Below are 20,256 nucleotides of genomic sequence, written 5' to 3' on the forward strand. Positions count from 1 at the left end.
TACATTGAAGACCTTTGAAACATTGAGAACCCGTGGGCACTCAAGGTTCAAAGACTCCACATATTGATAAGAGCATGCACTCTGCTTCATGCTGTGCAGCAGGATTCTCAGCAAGAGGGAAAAGAAGGCGAAACAGTTAAGAATGCAAAAGTGTGCCTGAATTCCAATTAAATTATTTTTTAATGTATTGGGATTGTTCAGCAACCTGTTTTGTGTCCTTTATCCTTTCCCACGTCCATTATTAATCCAGAACATATGGATCCCTGGATGTAGCAAATAGATTTATGACGAACCTAATTTTATGAGCATACAATAGAATGTATACCAACCCCCTCCTTCATTGTATAGTATCAGAGTATACATGTGCGCTTTATTTACTGTAATAGTTTTTCTACTGTGCAAGATATATCGGTGGTGTTATGATCTTTGAAGAAGTCTACATAATTGGTTGCTTGTTTTTCGACAGCACTGAACTCAAATGCAAAATGAAATTTGGGATCTATCTGCCTCCGAAAGCTGAGAACTCGAGGTGTCCAGTGTTCTACTGGCTCTCAGGTGGGTGCCATAATTTCCAATGTTATTTAACTTCTGAGGTTTTTTGTCACTAACAAACATTTTCACTATATGAAAATCTAGTGTCTTCTGACAAGTAGTACAAACCGTTCAGTGTACATCTTTTGGAGTACTCTTCTGCTGCAGAATGACCAGGCCTCCCACCGCTATGAAGGCTGCAGCCTACACGAGATGCCTCTCTATAGCCTCCTCCAGCTGGACGAGCAGGCGTGCTTTTAGCTGTCCACAAACTGAAAGCTAGGTTGTGGTGCTCCGCATATCAGAGGGCAATGAATTCAAAAATTGTCCAGACCGTGCTGACATTCATTGTATCTAATCTGCAGACCATTTCAGAGAACATCTCTGTAGTAACTAAAAGTGGTCACGGCAAGGAGATTGTTGTCCCTATATTGACTTTATGTCATGATGTACAATATATAAAAGTGTATTGTAACATAGAATGCAGAAGATCTTCTCAGTGTTTAAGCTCCTCAGTTCATACCGCAAATGGAATTAAGAGGGTAAAACTTACACTTAAGCAACTCCTGTTTTTTTACAACAGTCTGTTGTGTCGATCAGGTAAATATAGATGCATAGGCCTAACGGTACAGGTATATAGATAGAAGGAAAGTGACTGGTGAGATGTATATTTTCAATATTTCCAAACCATCAATATCTCTATGATCTGGTCTTTCACAAGCTATTGTATTAGTTTACAGCATCATGTTTCCATATGTTAATGTTTTTAAAAAAAATACATTCAATTGTACATAATGTTGGCAGTGAATGGTTTGATTTTCACAGTCTAAGTGTAGTTTTGATTGGAACAAGCAATGCTGCAAGACGATATACTTTATTTAGGTTAGCTGCCACAGCTGAATTCAATTCATAATTACATCTAACTTAAATTACATTTCCTAAGCCTTAGAGAAATCCTTATGGCTTAAAATAATCTTACATTTTGTGATGCTGAGGCTCTGGTTAAATTTAACCGGGATTAGTAGGAACAACATGTCTTCTCCCTCTAGAAGGGTGGAATGCTACCCCCGTCGCCAGAACTGGAGAGGGGGTAGTATTCCAAAGCGCATGACACCTTACTCGACAAGTTTTGATAAAGCCAAACCAGAGTTAGCATTTAACCGCGAGGTTCATAATGCAGTTAAGAGTATATGGTATGGCTATATCCTAGAACAGCTAGAAGGACATGGTTCTGAAAGCTGCAGACAGGCTCAGCTCATGCTAGAGCACCATCTCATGTAAAACCAAGCACTCTGCCTTCAGGATTGTTAAGGCCTGCTATAGGAGTGACTTATAGGTGTATATGTGTCTAGATATAAGGTTAGATATAGGAATACTATATCTAAGCAAAGGGTGATTACACAACCTTGCCCCAGCTGAGTGACCAGTCAGTTGTGTCAATGTGAGTGGCCAGCCAGGGGTGGCATAATGCATCCTGCAGCCCCTGGTAGGCCTTGGATGCACCTATGCCCTGGGTACCTGTAGTACACTGTACAGGGGCTCATAAGGTGACCCAATGTCCAATTGGTAATGTACCTAAAGTACATTGTATTGAATTTAGAGAGAGCACAGCTGGGCTGTGGGTCTGATTAGCAGGCCCACAGTCACATTAGGTCAAACCAGTGAAGCAAAAAGTGGGGTGACCATAGGAAAGCAGACCCTACTCTCCCACAATACATGTTAAATAAAAATACACAGCCATTGAGAACCAATTGCTCTGTGAAATATTACAGGTTTCCAAGCATTTAACCGGTCATTAATCGGAATCAAACATTTGGCAATACATGGGCATTGACATTTTAAATGAGCATATAACCCATAGCAACAGTTTGTCATATACACTTGTGACTCTTATCACTTCTCAAGACCTTGGGATTACCGGAAAGGTACAACAAGTTCAGCTGCGGCCGTATGTATGCTCTGCAGGCTTACTATTGGGTGTCACAAAATGGTACTTAAATGAAAATATATTTCACAAGGTCATGTTGAAAAGAATGCTGTTTAGGTTTTTGCTGAGAACATGTGGCTTCTTTTTCCTTTCATTTCTGGGATCTCTAATGTTTTAGGATGTCATATGTCTTATACATATTTAACCAGAGGTGTTATTGGGATTTGAATATCTAAAAAGTATATCCCACTAAACATTTCTCACGTCATTTTGCTCTAAAAGGAAATGGGTGACGTGAGAAATATTTTAGCATTAGATAGATATTCCTTATCTGGTGTCCTAGCCAGAGCTCTCCTGAAAGGTTCAGGACAGTCATTTACAGCAGTTCGGAATAAATCGAGATTATCATTACTGTACATCCATAGAGGAAGCACACAGGGATTCCCTAGCCCCACCGACTTAAAGCTTTGCAAATGAAGAACTTGAACTGGGCCTGTAACCAATCAGCCTCCTGGAAATGTAGCTCAAGGGATTTTAAGATTCATCCACTGTGAAATATCATCTGCAAGAGCTCTTTTTCTCCTGAAAACTATTATATTCCGTTCATTCTGTTTGAGTTTCTGAAAACGGTGATAATGGCGCTCACATTCTCGAAGATGGACTAATGCAATGCCCTCTATTTAGGTACCTCCAAACACTTGATAAAAAAAACTACAGTCCCTACAGAACGTGGTAGCAAGAACGCTACTGAAGGTCCCCACGTTCAAATCAATCTCATTTAATCTATGGGCCTCATTGGATGCCAGTGGATAAGAGGATCTCCTTCAAGGCTCTGTGTTTAATCCACAATGCCCCATACAGAAGCGGTCCGTCCTTTTTTCAGGATCGGTTCTCCTGGTACATTCCCAGCAAGAACCTCCGATCGAGCTCTGCACGAATGGTCATGATCCTAAGAATTAGCAGAGCAAAGTGGGACGGAAGAATGCTCAAATACAGTGGTGGGAAGCTATGGAAATCCCTGCCTCTTGCACTTTGATCACAACCCATCTTGCAGCAATTCAGGAAACAGTTGAAGACCTGTTTATTTTCACAATAAGTCACTGAGTGATTCCAAAGGTATCCCCTTAGGCTGTTGGCCATCATGGTTTTGATCCGTCTAGCACTAAGACCCCTTCAGGTATTGCACGCTTTATAAAATTATTTCATCAATTCATTCATATCTCCAGCTTTTTCCCCAAAGGAACAGTGTCACTTTGGACTTCTACTAAATATTGCTTAACATTTCCAACATACTGGTTCTCTTCAATCTTCCTTTTATAATGTTCTGTTTACAGCCAGACCTTGACATGGCCTCTGTTGTACGCATGAATGTTGGTTATGCAAAGTTAATTAGGCAACAGTTTGACTGAAGCCTGGACATTCCTTATGTATCTTCTCTCTTTGAAACAGTCTACAAAACACAACTAGTAATTTGATAAAAGGATAACATTTTATTTGTTAACATACGGATGTACAACACTGTCTTGGACAACTCCAGTTTGATGCATGCATCTTTTCTGTTTGTCTCTACATCCTTCCCCATCAGGCTTCTCCACGTAAAAAACAAATTTATCAAGGACCTTACAACTTTTGCCCGTTCTTCCTTCCCTCTTTAGGGAAGGTAATAACAAGCTGCATAGCTTCCCAACTGTCATCTGCCATCCATGCTAAAAAACCCTACACCCCGTCCACTGAGGCATCAGACAGGGGTATAGTACAGAGACTGCAAATTGTTGACCCTCACTTTTCATCCATGACTCTGGAAAGTCTTGTACACTTGTCCTCCTTTATCTCCCAGCTGCCTTTCATTCAGTCAACCACCACACCCCATGAACTGCATCCTGAGGGATCTTATGAGCATTAAGAGGATAGTTCTGAACTGGTTCACCTCTTATCTACTGAACCTTTCACAAGTAGTGGAAAATAAGAGCTCCATCTCCTACCAACTTACCTTACAGCAAGGGATCTCTCACGGCTCGATCCTCTTCGCATCCCTGTTTAACCTTTATTTCGAACTCCTACAAGAGATCCTTAGTAGCACTGAGGATTTCTTTCACGTGTATGCAAACAATACCCAGATCATAATATAAAGCAGAAATCGTTCAAAACTGGTTGGTAGAATACATTTCCAAATTTAATAAAATACTTTCATTTCATTAATAAAATATCAACTGTATATGGAAAATCTATAGCATTCTGTAGTGAGAATGACTGCAGGTCACTGGAAAATCCTTTTTAATATAGAAATGTCTAATTTTGTCACCAGACAAGCTTACTGACAAAATATATTCAGGGAACAACTTCTGGATTTTTTAATACATAAAAGATTACCATTTCAGGACTTAAAACAAGTTCCATTAAGTCTTCATTTACATGTTTTGTGTTTTCCTGAATGTATCTGCATATATATCTTGTTGGCTGCCTTTTGAGGAATTCAGCATACTATTTTTCTATGCTGTGGAATATTTTCTTTAGTTCCAGCTGTGGTCGCTTATCTCAGCCAGTCCTGAAGTCCTGGAGTACAGACTTATTGCATTCAATTAATATTTGTCACAATATTTAAAATGCCTGTGTTAAAATAAAAGCTTAGAGACAGACTTTATAGCTTGAATTTGATGTTTCGCAGCTCGATATAATTTACAGACTTCATGGCTACTAATTCTAGAGTAGTTCAAATCAAAAGAAACTTTATTGGGTATGTGTAAAACAACCATACAAGTGTACATATAGAAAAAGATGATTGCATTACACATGGATGATATTAAATAGTAAAAGACAATACAAGGCAACACTTGATATACAACTTGGAACCAAAGTTGATCAGGTCTAAAAACACTCAAAATATTTTAAAAGGGGTGCAGTCTCCATTTAAAATCCTTGTAGGGTCCTCACTGTGTCTGTACAACAATACTTATGCGTATATCAATTGCATTTGTAATATAAAGTGCTACATTAAAACAAACCCTAGCATCATTTAGTTCGGACAAGTTTTTTATGGCAGTAATATGATCCATTGCTGTACACAAGCAAAAGTGGTTTTAGGTAGTAACTTCTAAAACCAGAATAAAACCCACAGAACAGCATAAAGTGCACAGTGCTTTGCTTACTCTGCTACTCACATAGGCAAGGGTTCTAATCCAAAGTTTTCATATTAGGGAAGGCAATATTAGGTGGGCAATTCCCAGTCTAAACTAGTACAAAACGGTCCGTAAGATTAGCAATACAAGTTAAATAATCTTGACAGCTCACTGTTAAAGTAAGTGTTGGATAAAACTTAACAGTTCATTTCCTTCTCTCACAAGCCAGCCGGACTTTCCTCTTATGATTTATAAAGGTTTCTTTGATAGACAACTTGCTAATTGATATTGCCAATAGAGGGTTAGTCCAGAGTGACATCTTGAATAATTTACTGTACACAGAATTAATATAGCTTAACCAGGGAATCACCAGTACATTGTTCAGGGTAAAACAGTCGAAAATAATTGACTTGGTGAAACTGTTTTCATGTTTGAACCAGATGGAACGCCAGAGCAGCAAGGGACGAAGTGAACGATGCCTTGGAGGTACTGAAGCCCTACTTCTCTATTAATGATCTCGGAAGAAGCTGAGGTGGGCAAACTAAGTAGGCATTTGAGGAAGCCATTTTCCTCAATCTGGAGCGCTTTACTATTGTGATGGCCCCACATTCCTGCCCCACATGTTGCGATGGATAAAACCCTTGCCCTATAAATTGCTGTCATCTCCTTTACCAGCTTAGAACCCAGCTTGGCAGAAAATCAAAAAATTCCATGGGTGCTTCTGCTCATTTTGCTACTAACATTAGTGATTTCACGGGACAATGACCCGTTACCTGAAAAAGTAATTCCCAGGAAGCAGAAGGTATCGACAGTGGCCACCGGCGACTTGTCCATAAAAAAAGTTCTACATTATTTGTCCCTTGATCCACAAACTATGATATAAGTTTTGCTTTTATTAATAATGTTCTAGCAGCAATAACATCCCCAAAGGTATTCATTAAATGTTGCAGCCCCACCGGAGTCCTGGCCAGCAGGACAGCATCACCTGCGTACAAGAGCACTGGTGTGGGCGCCCGCCACTTGTGGGGCATCTGCATACACAGTTTGTAGGGACTGGTCTACACCTTTTATAAACAGAGAATAGCAAAGGGGCAAGTACAGAGCCTTGTAGAATGCCGGGTTTGACTGCAAAGTTATTGGTACATTCACCTCGAGGACCATAGCATTTTTTTCAGGCCAGATTCTACATAATCTTGCCAGAAAACAGATGATTGGCCTTTGCGCACCAAAATAGAGAAAAGTAGTCCAAAGAAGCACTGCTCAAGTTGGCTAAACAGAGGTACAGTCTTCCGCCTTTGGCGCATGCATACTTGCCTATAAGTAGATCCAGGTTCACACATTGCTCAAGTATCCCCACACCTTTCCTAAAACCAAACTGCGCTGATGATGGTATTGAGCAGTCCCAGGCCCGTTCTTCTAGTCTTTTGTGGAGGATTTTGCTCATCACTTTCGCAGATGAGTCTAGCAATGAAATTGGCCTGTTATTATTGGATCTGATATATTACCCTTCTTAAAAATGGGGACCATAATAGACTTAACCCGTGTCATTATCATTGCAGCCACGTCAAAAACGCTAGTTAAGATTGGGGCCCATTGGGGCCAATCAACTGCGTTCTTGAAACATCTACTGGAACCCCATCTGGACCTGGGGCCTTGCAAGTCCCCTTTGCTTTCCTTCAAGGCCCATAACACTTCTTGTAACAAAATGTCCAGAGGTAAGGGGGGACCATATCAACTGTTCCTTGTTTTGAATGGACACCATTAGAGAGCTAAAAACTCCAGTTAAATGAGCAACCGTGGCATCACAGATGACATGTGACAACAGTTCGGAGAATGTATCATACTTTACGAAAGGGGAATTACCAGTGTCCCATAATAATTTGGTATCTCCTGCGGATCGTGACAATTTGGACCATGATACATCCTGGAGTTCTATTTTCCTAGCTGAGAGTACCTCTTTATATTTAAATCTTTTAGATTTATTCAGCAAATTATCTCTAGGTCATTTGCAAAGAGCCAATTTTCCCTAGAGGCAATGGTACATGCGTAGTCGAACCAACCTTTACATTTAGCAGAGCCTGTTTTTATTCCGGTGAGTCAGAAGAACATCTATTCTAGTGGTGATGCCAATAAAATTATAAAGTATATGATTGGAGGTAACCACATCTTCTAAACAATGCATAATATCGTTTTAGCCCTTAGAGCAAATATCATGAGTATTTCTGTCAATAATATTTTGGTGTTTAATGTTTTTTTCAGATTAGTAGCACTATTATTTGATAATGAATCCTTTAAGGTACGTGGTGTAGTTAAAAAAGAAATCTTATATATTCTCTTCATTTTAGTGTAGTTTTAATTCTATTTTTAATTTGTGGATTAAGCTATAATTTCTTTGAAAATATTTACTTAAACTCATAACTTCTTTGTATATATTGAACTAGTAGAGTAAAAGAGCACTGGAGATTAAAGGATGATTGGGAAGGACGATGATTAAAAGCACGAGCAGCATAGCTGCCAAGGTTTTAGATTGCTCTGGGTGACATTTTCATAATTTCTGTGTAATTATGAGTGACATTCCAGTGACTATTAGTGACACTTTTTCGCAAGCAAAATCAAGCAATGAAGACTTGGCAAACATATAAATATCAGACATTACACCCATTTGAGCAACAAGACACTCTAAAATGATGTTAAAACTGCTGGAAAGCACCAGAAACTTAAGCATCTAGTGCCCTTCTAAACTGATCGAACTATTAACTAAAACGAGGACTCAGATCTGCACCACTCTCATTGACGGTGCACGCCATGCCACTACAAAAAAAGGAAGTTTCTGTAAATTTGAGCAAAGATCATTTATTGTAGTAGGGTCAGATTATCTGTTGCGAAAACCGGCGCAGTGTGCCTGCCACTTGCTCACCTTGAGTACAGAGAATAACATAATGACTGCTATAGTGGAGGTGGGGGGGGGGGGGGGGGGAGATAAAGAGGAGGATGAGGATGTTTTCAAGATTTGAAGATTGGGTGTCATCACTTCAAAGCGCACATCGTTGTTCGTTGGGGTACTGAATGTATCCGAGGTGCAGACTCTCCACTGCCAACATTTTTTGCAGGTGTTCTGATTTAATTTCTTCTGCAGCCTCTGACAAACCGAAAATAAAAAGCTTTACTAATCACTTTCCTGACTGCTCGACCGCTATAAATCTGGGCAAACAAATGAGCACAGGGACATCCATAGTATTAAGAGCACCAATAGTTTTCCGAGTTCAGAGGTTAAGTGATGTTTAATCTTGCACTTACTTTGATTAGAGGCAGGCGATGAGTGGAGACTCACCGGGCTCCCATAACTGTTAACACGCTCACCCATTCTGGCCTTGCGGTTTCAGCGCTCTATAATTGAAAGCAATCGACTCCGGTCTGCAGAGGTGCAAGACTGGCTGCAAGCAGACTCATGCCCCCCTGAGTCACAGCGGGCCGCGGCAATTCGAGTTTGCCGCCCGGGGGTCTGGTCCGCCTTCCGTGATAGTGGTGGCGTTTGCTCAGCTGTCCTGACTTCTATGATTTCAGGCTGAGCAGTCTAGTAACAGACTGTCCTGGCGGCCGCTGCAACACTCACTTCTCTCCTTCTCCCGGCTCTGCTGCTGTAATTATATTGAATGAAGCCGTGGAGAAATATTAACTACAGTGATAAGAGGCGTTGGCCCGAGCCGGTGCGAGCTGCAGAAAAGAGGGCTGTGAGCGCTGTAGTGTCCTGCAGGACACATTCTAGTCTTTCTATAAAGTGTAACCCACACTGTACACCCACCCACCACCGGCGTCACGAGTCAGGTGACCCGGTCAATAAAAGGGGGCCGAGCGCACGTGCTCGAGGCCAGTGACTTCACTACAAACCCCTGGTGTCGGTGTTGTTCATTTCATAATGAGGGCCTGAGGCCCAACACTACATTGGCGACGAGGATGGGATAGCTGACCCCGCATCCCTGCTGATCTGAGGTCCGTCGCTCCTGGTGGAGGAGGAAAAGAGCACAGCGCCCCCTGCGCGCTGTTGACAGCCGCCGTGACTGTGGTGAAGACTGTGCCCCTCATGTCCCCCAGTCACCGCCTCCCCACTCCTGGAGGATCAAAGTAACCTGCTCGGAGGTTTACCCAGCACGACGGACAACAACCGCCCGGTGAGTTGACCGGTGTCCACCCTGTCAGCACTCGCATGCATGTGTCCCGGCAACCTCCCATAGTCAAACTGACCAAGGACTCAAGCCACCAGATGCCCACACTGGCGACGAGGCTGCAGCCGTAGCGCTGAGAACAGCCCCCAGAAGTCTCGCAAGCCGGCACCGGCAGTCCCAGCATGACGCGGCCCAGTAGTTCACCCGGGAGAGCAGCAGCGGAGCCCACTCAAGCCGAGGGCGGGCCTTCGCCACGTGAGGGTAAAGCTGGCAACATAGTGCAACCGCACCACGAGCCCCAGGCTCTAGCCTGTGCCCCAGAGTGGTCGCGGCTGAAAGAATACCACCTCAGGAATAGGAGAAAGGACTCTTCTCCTGAAGCAGCCAGGCTGACATAAAACACGAGGCCACCCTGCGGCCTCCACTGCACTCTTCCAAACTGGAAGGCACTACAAGCAATTTGCAGGAGGAGCAGGGCTCGAGTCGGGGTACCACGAGGGTGGACGGCGTCCCCCCACTTATTTTACCGGGTGGACGCCATCCCCCCTGCCCAAAAGCTGTGAAGAAGAAACTTTCATACACGGCCCTTCGATGCAATGTAATACATTTACACATCCCAAGAGAGCCGTCGGAGTTTGTGGCACCCGCACTGTACGTGCCCGCCCGCTCCCCAAGGTGGGGTCAATCTGCGTGTTTTTGTTATGGGTCCCCTGGCCCGTAACTTACTTACATACCTATTCACACGAATCGATCACCAATCATCTGCAGGTGACCATGAGGTCTACTGTAACACTTTGGCTATTTAAAGGTTGAAATGCGTGACATCAAGACTGATGGGAAACCATTTCTTTTCACTCGGAGTCTCCACCAGTTTCTTTTCTAAGCGGTTACTAATTCCGATAGCGACCTTCACACCTGCGAGCGCTAAGAGGCGCTTTCAGCAGCAGTTAACACTTTATCGGCCGCCCAAGAGGGCTACACGTTTGCGCAAGTTACTTGTTCTGGAACTTGCAGGTTTTTTGAAAGTTGTGAAAAAACATAACATTGGTTGGGGGTTACATACATTAGACGCAAAGGGCAAAACAGAACAAAGCATTCGTTTTCTGTCACCACGGAAGGAAATACATTTGCCAGCCACAGCGCCACCGCACACATTCCATGCTTGGCGGCAGCCGTGCTATATATCCATTCATGGGACTTGCCTTTACAAACATGTGCCCTTCGGCATTTTCTGGAGAAATGTTCTTCAAATGAACTCACTGGAATAAGACAGCCAGATAAAAGCGATTTAGAAATGGAAACCACAAACTGTCTGCCCAGTATCTGGAGCAATGCAGCGATACAATGGCAATATTAGCCAACTTTGTCTTTTATTTAATTTTACCAACAGGTCGTTATAAAATGTCCTAGGTCCAGGTGCGAGCTGTTCACCTAGTTCCTGCATTATCAGAATTGTAGCCCTAGCGATCTCGTTGTAAAATTGGACTATTACATGTCCTAAAATGCAAAGAGAAAACGTGGACTGGACCAGCTACTCGTGCATGGGCCTGGGTGACGTAAGAACCCTGCCTCTGACACTCCCCCCACGAATGGCTCATCCAATCACATAAAATAAAGTAAACTGCTTTATTATCAATGACGCTACATTTCACAGTGGGTTAATGGCGTGCCCCCCCCCCCCCCGGCCCACCCTCCACCCCCTCTGGTGAAGCTGGACTCCCTGTCATGAGAGGGGACTGACTACCTTTCGTGACGTCACTTCCGGTGACACCACCTACTTTGGAGCGTCCCCCCACTTCTTTTTTTAGGACTTGAGCCATGAGGAGGAGCTCCCAGCAGAGATCACCCCGGGCACTGGCACATGCTCCGCAGCGACACCAGCCCTGCACGCCCCACAGACCCTGCTGGAGTGAACTGGGGTAGAACGACAGAGCCTACGCCGTGCTGGTAGCATTTGACCCTCCGGTCCACTGGAGGCATACCCCCACCCAGAGTATGTAGATGAGTTGAGGCGCCAACTCTGAAGTGCCCGCCGTACCAGCCAAAATGAGAAGTGCGTCGGCCCGGCAGTGATGCCGACCTTGCCTCTAGCAAACTGCACACCGGCGTAATTAGGAGCCATCCCTGTTCTGGCATCCCTCACGAGGTCAGCCACCACACGCCATAACACCAGGATGTGGAGCAACCCCATCTAATGTACAGCTGTAGTGCTCCCTCGGACACGGCAGGACAACAGAACCCAGGGATCAAGTAGATAAACAAGAAAGACACTTACTGCCTGCCACAACTATACCTCGCCTCTGTGTAAACAGGGCCTACACGACAGCGAGGCCTGCAAAGTGAGAGAGGCTGCCGTAGCCGCGCACGACGCGTCTGCGCCACCTGGCGGTCAACGGGAAAGCCACTACAAGCCCTGCGAGGGACAGTGGCGGGCGAGCGCCACCCCCACCCTGACCTTCCCTAGACCAGACGCGCACAAGGCGCAAATAGAAGGGACAGGAGCATTGCCCACCGCCAGTTCCCCCAACGAGAACTCAGTGCATGGGAGAAGGAACCGGTCCACAGCACCAGCTGGCACTTGCCCACTGCACCGCATGTCAGACAAGGCCAGGAAATCAGAACGGGACATGCACCAAACAGGCATAAGGAACTGCACCTGCCACCCCATCAATCGAGGCACTGGCAGGGTAAGCGACCCCTGAGACTGCCACTTCTGATCTGACGTGATAGCGGGGAATAGCATGCCGCCTAAGTCAACATTTCTCTGTGAGCCCGCAATGTCAAGAAAGCTGCCTGGCCTCTCCGTGACCACCCACAGAGACACCCAGTGGCCAGCAAGAGGCATTACATGCAATGACCAGTGTAAAGGAGTCCATTGCACAGCACCAGAGCCTAGGAAGTGACTGGACTGAAGGCGGCCCCCAGCATATTAATGGACCATTCATAGAAATACAGGCCAGCACAGACACATTGCCAAAAGAGTAGCCTGCAAGCCAACTGTGGCAGGGTACCAGATAGCAATCTGCAGTTAAAGAGTGCCAACAAAACAGAGACTCATGCCATACCGAGCCTGCTATTGTATGGTACAAATTCTACATCATCACCTCCAATACCCTGCACACACAAGCAGCCACAGCAAGCATACTGACCAAGGGACCTTACTACTTCTGGAAGAGGAGAGCATTGGGGCACACAGCAAAGAAACTCACACGCCCTCAGTGGCCATAAGGCACCACAGCAGCCAAAGCCACGGCAAGTGAAACCATACACCCCAGCGGGGCATTGGTTCAGTCGGCACCAGCGAAATCCGGAAACCCCTAAATTACTGACAAAAGGGTGCCAGTCAGTCTGCAAAGCCCCAAAGCAGAAAGCAAAATGGACAGCAAAGTCTCAAAAGAGCTGTCCCCATCAACAGCGCATGCAGAAACTGGTGCAGAACACGCACCACCCGTGGCTGCTCAGCGCCGCCACCGACAGCCCGGACATCGCGTCATGTGCTCCTCCCGGCATTCAGGCACCCCACGTGCCAGGAAAAGCATCCAAGGAGACTGAGCACGCAAAGCCAGAAGCGCGCAGAAAACAGCGCCAGTGCACCTGACTGCACAGACAGCACCCAGGAGACCTCTCCACAAAGAAGCACTGCTGAACTCAGGTAGGAGAGCACCCACATGTCCACCGCCCCAGCGAAGCCCTGCTGTAGGCCGAAGACCACCCACGGTGTCATCCCTCACACTGCCTCAAGACTGAGTCGGCCGCGACCCAAGATCGGCAAGAGAGGAGTCGCACACCCCCACGTGGCAGGCCGCCACAGCACCAGGCACTCCAACAAACAGCGACACAAGACCAAACGTCACGTCGCCCAGCAAGCAAGGAGCACGTCACCAAGTGACTAGTCCAGACAAGCATGCCAGAGCAAAGGCAGAAGCCGCCGCCATGACCGCGCCGCCTCGAGGTCCAAGCGCAACGCCCTCGAAGAAGAGGGACAACCCTGTCACCCCGAAGACCGGATGAGCACATGTGGGATGAACAGGCTAACAAAGGGAAAAGACCGAGGACTCACAGACAGCCAAGAAGCACACCCTTACACACCAGACAGCTACCAAGGCGGACCGACGTCCCTGGATACAGCCTCATGGAGAAACCGAACGTAAGCCGCAGCAAGAGCCAACCGCGTCTCATCCTAACGCTTCCCCAGGCGACCGACCGTCCCTGGGCGTCGGCAGTCTAAGTCAAGCGCATCCCTGCTCCTGTCCGCAGATGCCACAGGTGAAAATTAACACTGAGTGCCCACCCTCACACCGCTTCAAGATGGAGTCGCAAGTGGCCCCACAACAGGCAAGCGAGGGTCCCCACACTCTACGTGTCAAGCCGCCACAGACACCCCACCTCAGCAAGGCGGAAGCACATGGCTGCCAAGTCTCTCCGGACATCCAACACCCCCAGCAAGTCACCAACACCTGTCATCCCTAACCACTACATGGCTGGCGACCACCATCACCCCAGTCATCAGCACCGGCGCCAAACAACTCCACTGCCAGAGATCGGCAGAGTGGACTGGCAAGAGGTCCGAGAAGTTCAAATAAGACGTGGTCTGCGAACATGGCCCAACGAACTTCAACATCATCAAGAACCAGAAGTAAAACTATCAATAGAAGAAGTCCGCGGCGACCAGTCCAGTCACAGAGTGAAAAGAAGACCATGTCCTAGAGCCGGGACAAGACCAGAGGGAAACGGGTGGAGTCCACGCCGCTCGGATAAGCCTGGTCAGGAGGGCAAGAGCAGCAAGATGACCGGAAGCGCGTCGTGAGGAAGAAAGGAATCGAAGGGCATGGTGCCACCAGAAACAACAACGTCCTGGAGGATGGGAAGAGGTGTGGCAAGCCAACGTGCACCAGAAGAGAAGGTGACACGCGCCACAACACCAAATACAAGGACTTACTAGTCCAGGGGAACATTGGTAGCACTAGAAGAACAAACATCTACTTACAAGTCCTCTGACAACCTGTCGGGTGCAGGAGGGAACAGGCCGGACCATTGTCAACACCCACCTTTGGGATTGAGCGGAAGTCTGGATGAGGAGAGCGCTCAGACGTCCGGCAGAAGGAGAACTGACCACTCCACACCTGCCCGTGAATATCCAAGGGGCAAAGGCCTCAGGGACACCAGTGGCAGAGGGTCCCGACAAGAGAGATGGATCCCCCGCCGTCCATCCTGCATGTCGCAGGAAGAAGAGGAACTTGTGCACAAAGGCAGGAGTCAACAACCACCCTCCAGGTGGGGCAACGGACTTTGAGGTAGTACTCTCATCGTCTCCTCCATTCACACCCAGACTGTGGAGTTGGAGCAACGCTGCAGAGAAGACCCGGCCCAGTGGAAACCTGATGAAGAGGGCCTCCGGGATATCTCGTAGCAGGGAAACACCCGCGAGAGGGGCGTCCTAGTGAGAAGGATGCCTTTCAACTACTCCCTCCTTTGCAAAGAGAAGCCACGCTGCCTACACTAAAGAAACCAGGACTGAGTGGTAGAAAACAACATAAATCAAATCTACCATCTTGGCATCTGTCTGTCGTCACCACAAGAGCGAGGCTGAAAGCTCGGAAAGGCACATCCACGGAGCACCGGGACGTCATGCCATTGTGAACTAGTAGTTCCAGCTGCAATTTTCCACTGTCGTCATCCATCAAGCAGCTGAAGAGACTTTTGTAAAACTGTGATGATAGTATATTATATGTCTATTTCTTCCTGCAGGTTCGGACTTTGTTCCTTTCAATTTTTTATTAAAGTTTGGGAGGAATGTAGTGTCCTGCAGGACACGTTCTAGGCTTTCTATAAAGTGTAACCCACACTGTACACCCACCCACCACCGGCGTCACAAGTCAGGTGACCCGGTCAATAAAAGGGGGCCGAGCGCACGTGCTCGAGGCCAGTGACTTCACTACAAACCCCTGGTGTCGGTGTTGTTCATATACATAATGAGGGCCTGAGGCCCAACACTACAAGCGCTTCGACCGGCGCCATGATTATTGTTAGACCTGGCACCTTGGCCTGAGTTTCCCTTCCACTTTTTGCTGATGTGCCTCTGATGTTTTGCTGGTTTTCCGATACTCAGGGCACTGCGCCACGGCTGACCCGTGCCGCAGTGCAAGTGCTCCCTACTGTAAATTATACATGCGATTGGTATCCATGATTGGTTCATTGGATTTACTGTTAGTCCCTAGTAAAGTGCACTAGGAGTGCCGGGGCTTGTAGATGCCAATACTGCTAGTGGGCCTGCAGCGCTGGTTGCGCCACCCACCGAAGCAGCCGTAAAGATGTGTCTGGGGACTGCGACCGCAGAACCTGCGTGCAGTCTCGTACTGTCATGCCGGCTGGGCAAGTGCAACCACTTGCCAGCCCCTGAACCTTCCCTTGACTACATATTAGTCACCCCTATGGTAGGCCTGCGGGCAGGGTGCATTGTAGGTGTAAGGTAGGACAAGCCCTGATGTGTATGGCATGTCCTAGTAGTGACTTACAACTAAACTCGTATTTCACTATTGAAGACTACCTGCTCCCGTTAGGCCAGACTGAGCTGCTGGAATTATTACACCCTATAATCCCAGCAGGCTCAGGGAGCATGGTAGAGAGTCGTGTTTAGTATGCCTGAACTCAGGATGATAAAATATTTCTTTTAGTAAAGTTTATTTTAGTATCCTGTGTTTGCAAATGCTACTTTTAGAAAGTTAGCATTTGCTTGCCTAACCATTTCAGCCCGCCTCTGCTGGTATGTGTATCTGACTGTCTGGGATGTGTGAGTGACAGGGCTGGGGGAGGACAGGTGGTGAATGCGCCGATTACACCTTAGTGGGAGGTAGGAGTGGCTCTTGACTCTGAATCTTGCTGTGCTCTGCCACCACAATGCTGGCTCCACCCTCCTGGGGAGCGACTGATGACTCAGCCGACACCTGGCCCAGGAAGGGCGAAGCCCCATCAACAAGGTACTCTGGCTGCCCCTGTCCACACAATGCTGGCTCCACCTCCTGTGGGGCGTCTGATGCGCCTGCCCCTCACACTGAAAGCAGAAGCCGGAGTACACCCACCGGAGTACTCAAGGACTGAAAGTGGCTATGCAAAGGCCCCCCTGGCCTGCGAGAACAAAAGAAATACCGTATAAAAGAAGGAGCCCTGCTCCTTGAAAGTTAGATCCGGTTTGGGCTACAGAAGGAACTCTGCCCGACGAGAAGGACCGTGAAGGACAAGGAAGAGTGCTGTCTCTTGCCTGTGTCTGGTGCCTTGCTGCCGAAGGAGAGGAAAAAGGAAAGACTGCGAGAAGACTTTTGCTTGACAAGACTTTGTGCCAAACTCTGCTGAAACGATCTCCAAGGGCTTGCTGCTGAACTTGCCCCCTGACCAGCGCCCCAGGACCAGTGGGCGCTACACCCTGAAGAAAGCGACTGTGTGTGCTGCTTATCGCTGCAGTACTGACAGAGGGGTCTGGGAGCGCTGGGCAAGCCTGCCACGCTCCCCGTAATCCAAGGCATCGATATCCTCCCGAACACCGTGACCGGGACCCAAGGCAACAGCGAGAGCAAAGTGAGGTCCAGCCGCCGCTGGCCTGAACACCCTGACCGCACCTGCACCGGGAACCGAGAGCAAAGCGAAGGAGGACCCGTCCGGTCCAAGCTCCCGAGCTGACTGTGCTTCGAGCCGTTAGCCCACCTGCAAAGACGGACAACCGCCCTGTGAGAACCGGTCGGTATCCTGCCCGACAGCCCAGCTGTGAGCGCGCAGCTGCAACCGGCCCTTGGCTGGGTACGTCCTGCACTTGGGGACCGTACTGCCACTGGCCTCCACCACAACAGCCGCCGCCTCCCGGGTTGGAGAGAACGCCGAAGGAAGGACCCTGCCGCCACCGAACACCGCTGCCCCGGATGACCCGTGAACTGCTCGGCTGAGAGCCGCAACGAACAGCGACCCCGGGAAGGCAACGCGACGTGGGACAGCTCCCCTGAAAGCCGCCTGCTCCACAAGAACTTTGTTGAATTGGGCAGAAGGCCCTAAAGAACGCTTATTGCTGGAAAGAACTGTGGCAACCCAAACTTAAGTAACTTGGAACTGCTATTTGGGACACACGATGAAGGCCAGGGGGCGGTGGGATGCACTATTGGATACGCCATTAACAGACGAAGAATGGACTAGCACTTGTGCCCTGACACAAATACTGACACCCAACGGCAACCTAAGAATTATTCATTTTAAATTCCTGCACCAAATTTATTACACGCCGACAAAATTGCTTAGATTTGGGTTGCAGGAGGAAGACAGGTGCAAAAGGTGTAATGGGGAGGGAGCGGGCTTTGCACACCTAGCATGGGACTGTGCCAAGATAGCGAGTTACTGGGCGGAGGTAACAGCCACCTTGTCTGTAATTTTGGAGGAAGAGGTGCAATGTACGCCCAAAGTTTGCCTGCTGGGTATAGTGCCACAATTCAGGGCGGTGAAACGCAAGTTCTGTGCCATAGCCTTATTGTTGGCAAAGAGACAAGTGGCGCAATGTTGGCACAGTAGAAAGGTACCAAAGATGAAAACATGGTTACATGACATGTCCACATGCCGTGATAGACTACAAACTTATGAGGAGCAGTTGCCGGCGAAATCCAGGCCCAAAAATATCTGGAGTTATTTAGAGGAATACCTCGCTTCTATACAGAATGATGTAGAGAACCTACCCCTGGCTTGACTCGATGGTAAACATGTGCAGGTAATCACACGAGAATGAGCCAGGCGACGGCAGAACCGTGAAGGGAACCGAACTGTCATAATAGCTGAAGAGTAACAGTTAAGATTGCACTGTACGGTCTAAGTTTGGGGAATATTGTTCTGTTGTTATTTGTTATAAAATGTGAAAATGTAAGACTCAGTTCATATGCCAGCTAAGTAACCATGAGTGGGACATGCGGACGAACTTCGCCTCACATAACAAAGCTGTATCTGTATAATGACCAGGTCTGATGATGGTTGCTGCCATAAACGTAGCGAGCCGGCCCCAGGGTTGTAGGCTCATGCTGTGTCAAATGCTTTGTGTTAATAAAGGTCTTGCGCAAAAAAAAAAAAAAAAAAAACTTGGAACCGCTATTTGAAAGTTTGATAACTGTATTCCCAAGCCTGCTTGAAAGTTATATAAAGATATATATTTTTACAGAATACAGTTTGGTGTCATTGTGTGGTGGGTTGGTTGTGATGGTGTAATATTGCAAGTGTTTAACCCTATGTGCCCCAAAGATTAGCCTACGACTGCTTAAGCCACACTACCTAGAGGGTAAGCAGAGGTTGTCTGGAAGGTAACCCTCAGCCCTGACGAGGAAGAGAGAGTCCCTGCTTGTCGCTAGTGTTGCACTGCGCCAACTAGAGCCTCCCCCTTCCTACATTGGACGCAGCGGTGAGGATTTTCGAATTTACACTTGCAGTATCTATACCTTAACTGCTGACCATTGCACAGTGATTACAGTCCAGTTACTTAGCCACAGACTTTGCTTTTGAAATCTTGCCGAAAGAAGATTCCGAGTGTGGAAACCATGCCGGGCACGAAGAGCCTGGATGGAGCGGAGTCCACGACCTCTGAGATGTTGGAGGTGGAGTGGGACGCCGCGAAACTGGATAAATACACCAGAGTTGAACTGAAGTTTTTTTGCAAGAAACTCAAGGTTCCGCACGCCGGTTGCAAGAACAAGCCAGAGCTCTACAAGGCCCTGAAAGCCTGGATAGAGTCCAGAAAGGCCCCGGAGGATCAAGATGCCCTCGCGGAGCAGGATGCCACTGAGGAGCAGAATGCACTTGTGGATCTGGTGGATCTCGAAAGGCAAGACAGCGTGCACAGCTTTGGTAAAGGCCTGTCGCCAGAGGAGCTGGCAGACAGGAAAGAAACAAGGAATCACGAAAGAAAGCTGGCAGAATTAAAAATCCAACTGGAGCTTGAAACCAAAAGAATGGCGCTGGAAGAGCGAAAGCACCAAATGGATTACGAATTGAAAATGAGGGAGATGAGTCTAAAGGAGAGAAACTTGGATCATCCTCCCTCTGGTGGCAGCACATCGCCAGTGCAGGTAGAGTCAAGAGTGCACATCCCTAAGGACGTAGTTAAAGAGTTCTTTAAGGGGGATGACATAGGACAGTGGTTTAGGGCATACGAGGTAGCCATGTCCTCCCACCGGGTCCCTGACAAGGATTGGGGAGCGGGGTTGTGGGGAAGGTTCCTTAGCGAAGGGCGAGATACCTTGCTAGATTTGCCCGTTGAAAATCAGAGATCCTATTCCCACATGAAAGAAGCTTTAATGAACAGGTACGGGCTTACCCCATAAATGTATAGACAGAAGTTTAGGGGATGTACTAAGCGTCCTGGGAATACGTATGTGGAGTATGTGACTTATTTTTGCAGAGCACTGGATGGTTGGGTGAAGGGTAGCAAGGTGAATGATTTTCAAGGTCTCTTTGATTTGATTGCATGGGAGCACTTGTCTGATCACTGTTTTCCTGAGTTACG

The 20,256-nt window shown here is 47.4% G+C and overlaps 1 protein-coding gene across 2 annotated transcripts in view; it reads left to right on the forward strand.

The window, feature by feature from the left end:
* The window catches only part of ESD (esterase D), a 179,141-nt gene that overhangs the window by 77,066 nt on the left and 81,819 nt on the right, over positions 1-20,256 (forward strand). For both annotated transcript variants that reach the window (XM_086934992.1, XM_086934993.1), the window contains exon 3: positions 467-555. In XM_086934992.1, coding sequence (XP_086791118.1) covers positions 467-555 — 89 coding nt within the window. The remainder of the gene's footprint in view (positions 1-466; positions 556-20,256) is intronic.

Source organism: Lissotriton vulgaris, chromosome 8 (assembly GCF_964263255.1).
Source record: "Lissotriton vulgaris chromosome 8, aLisVul1.2, whole genome shotgun sequence".
NCBI lineage: Eukaryota > Metazoa > Chordata > Amphibia > Caudata > Salamandridae > Lissotriton > Lissotriton vulgaris.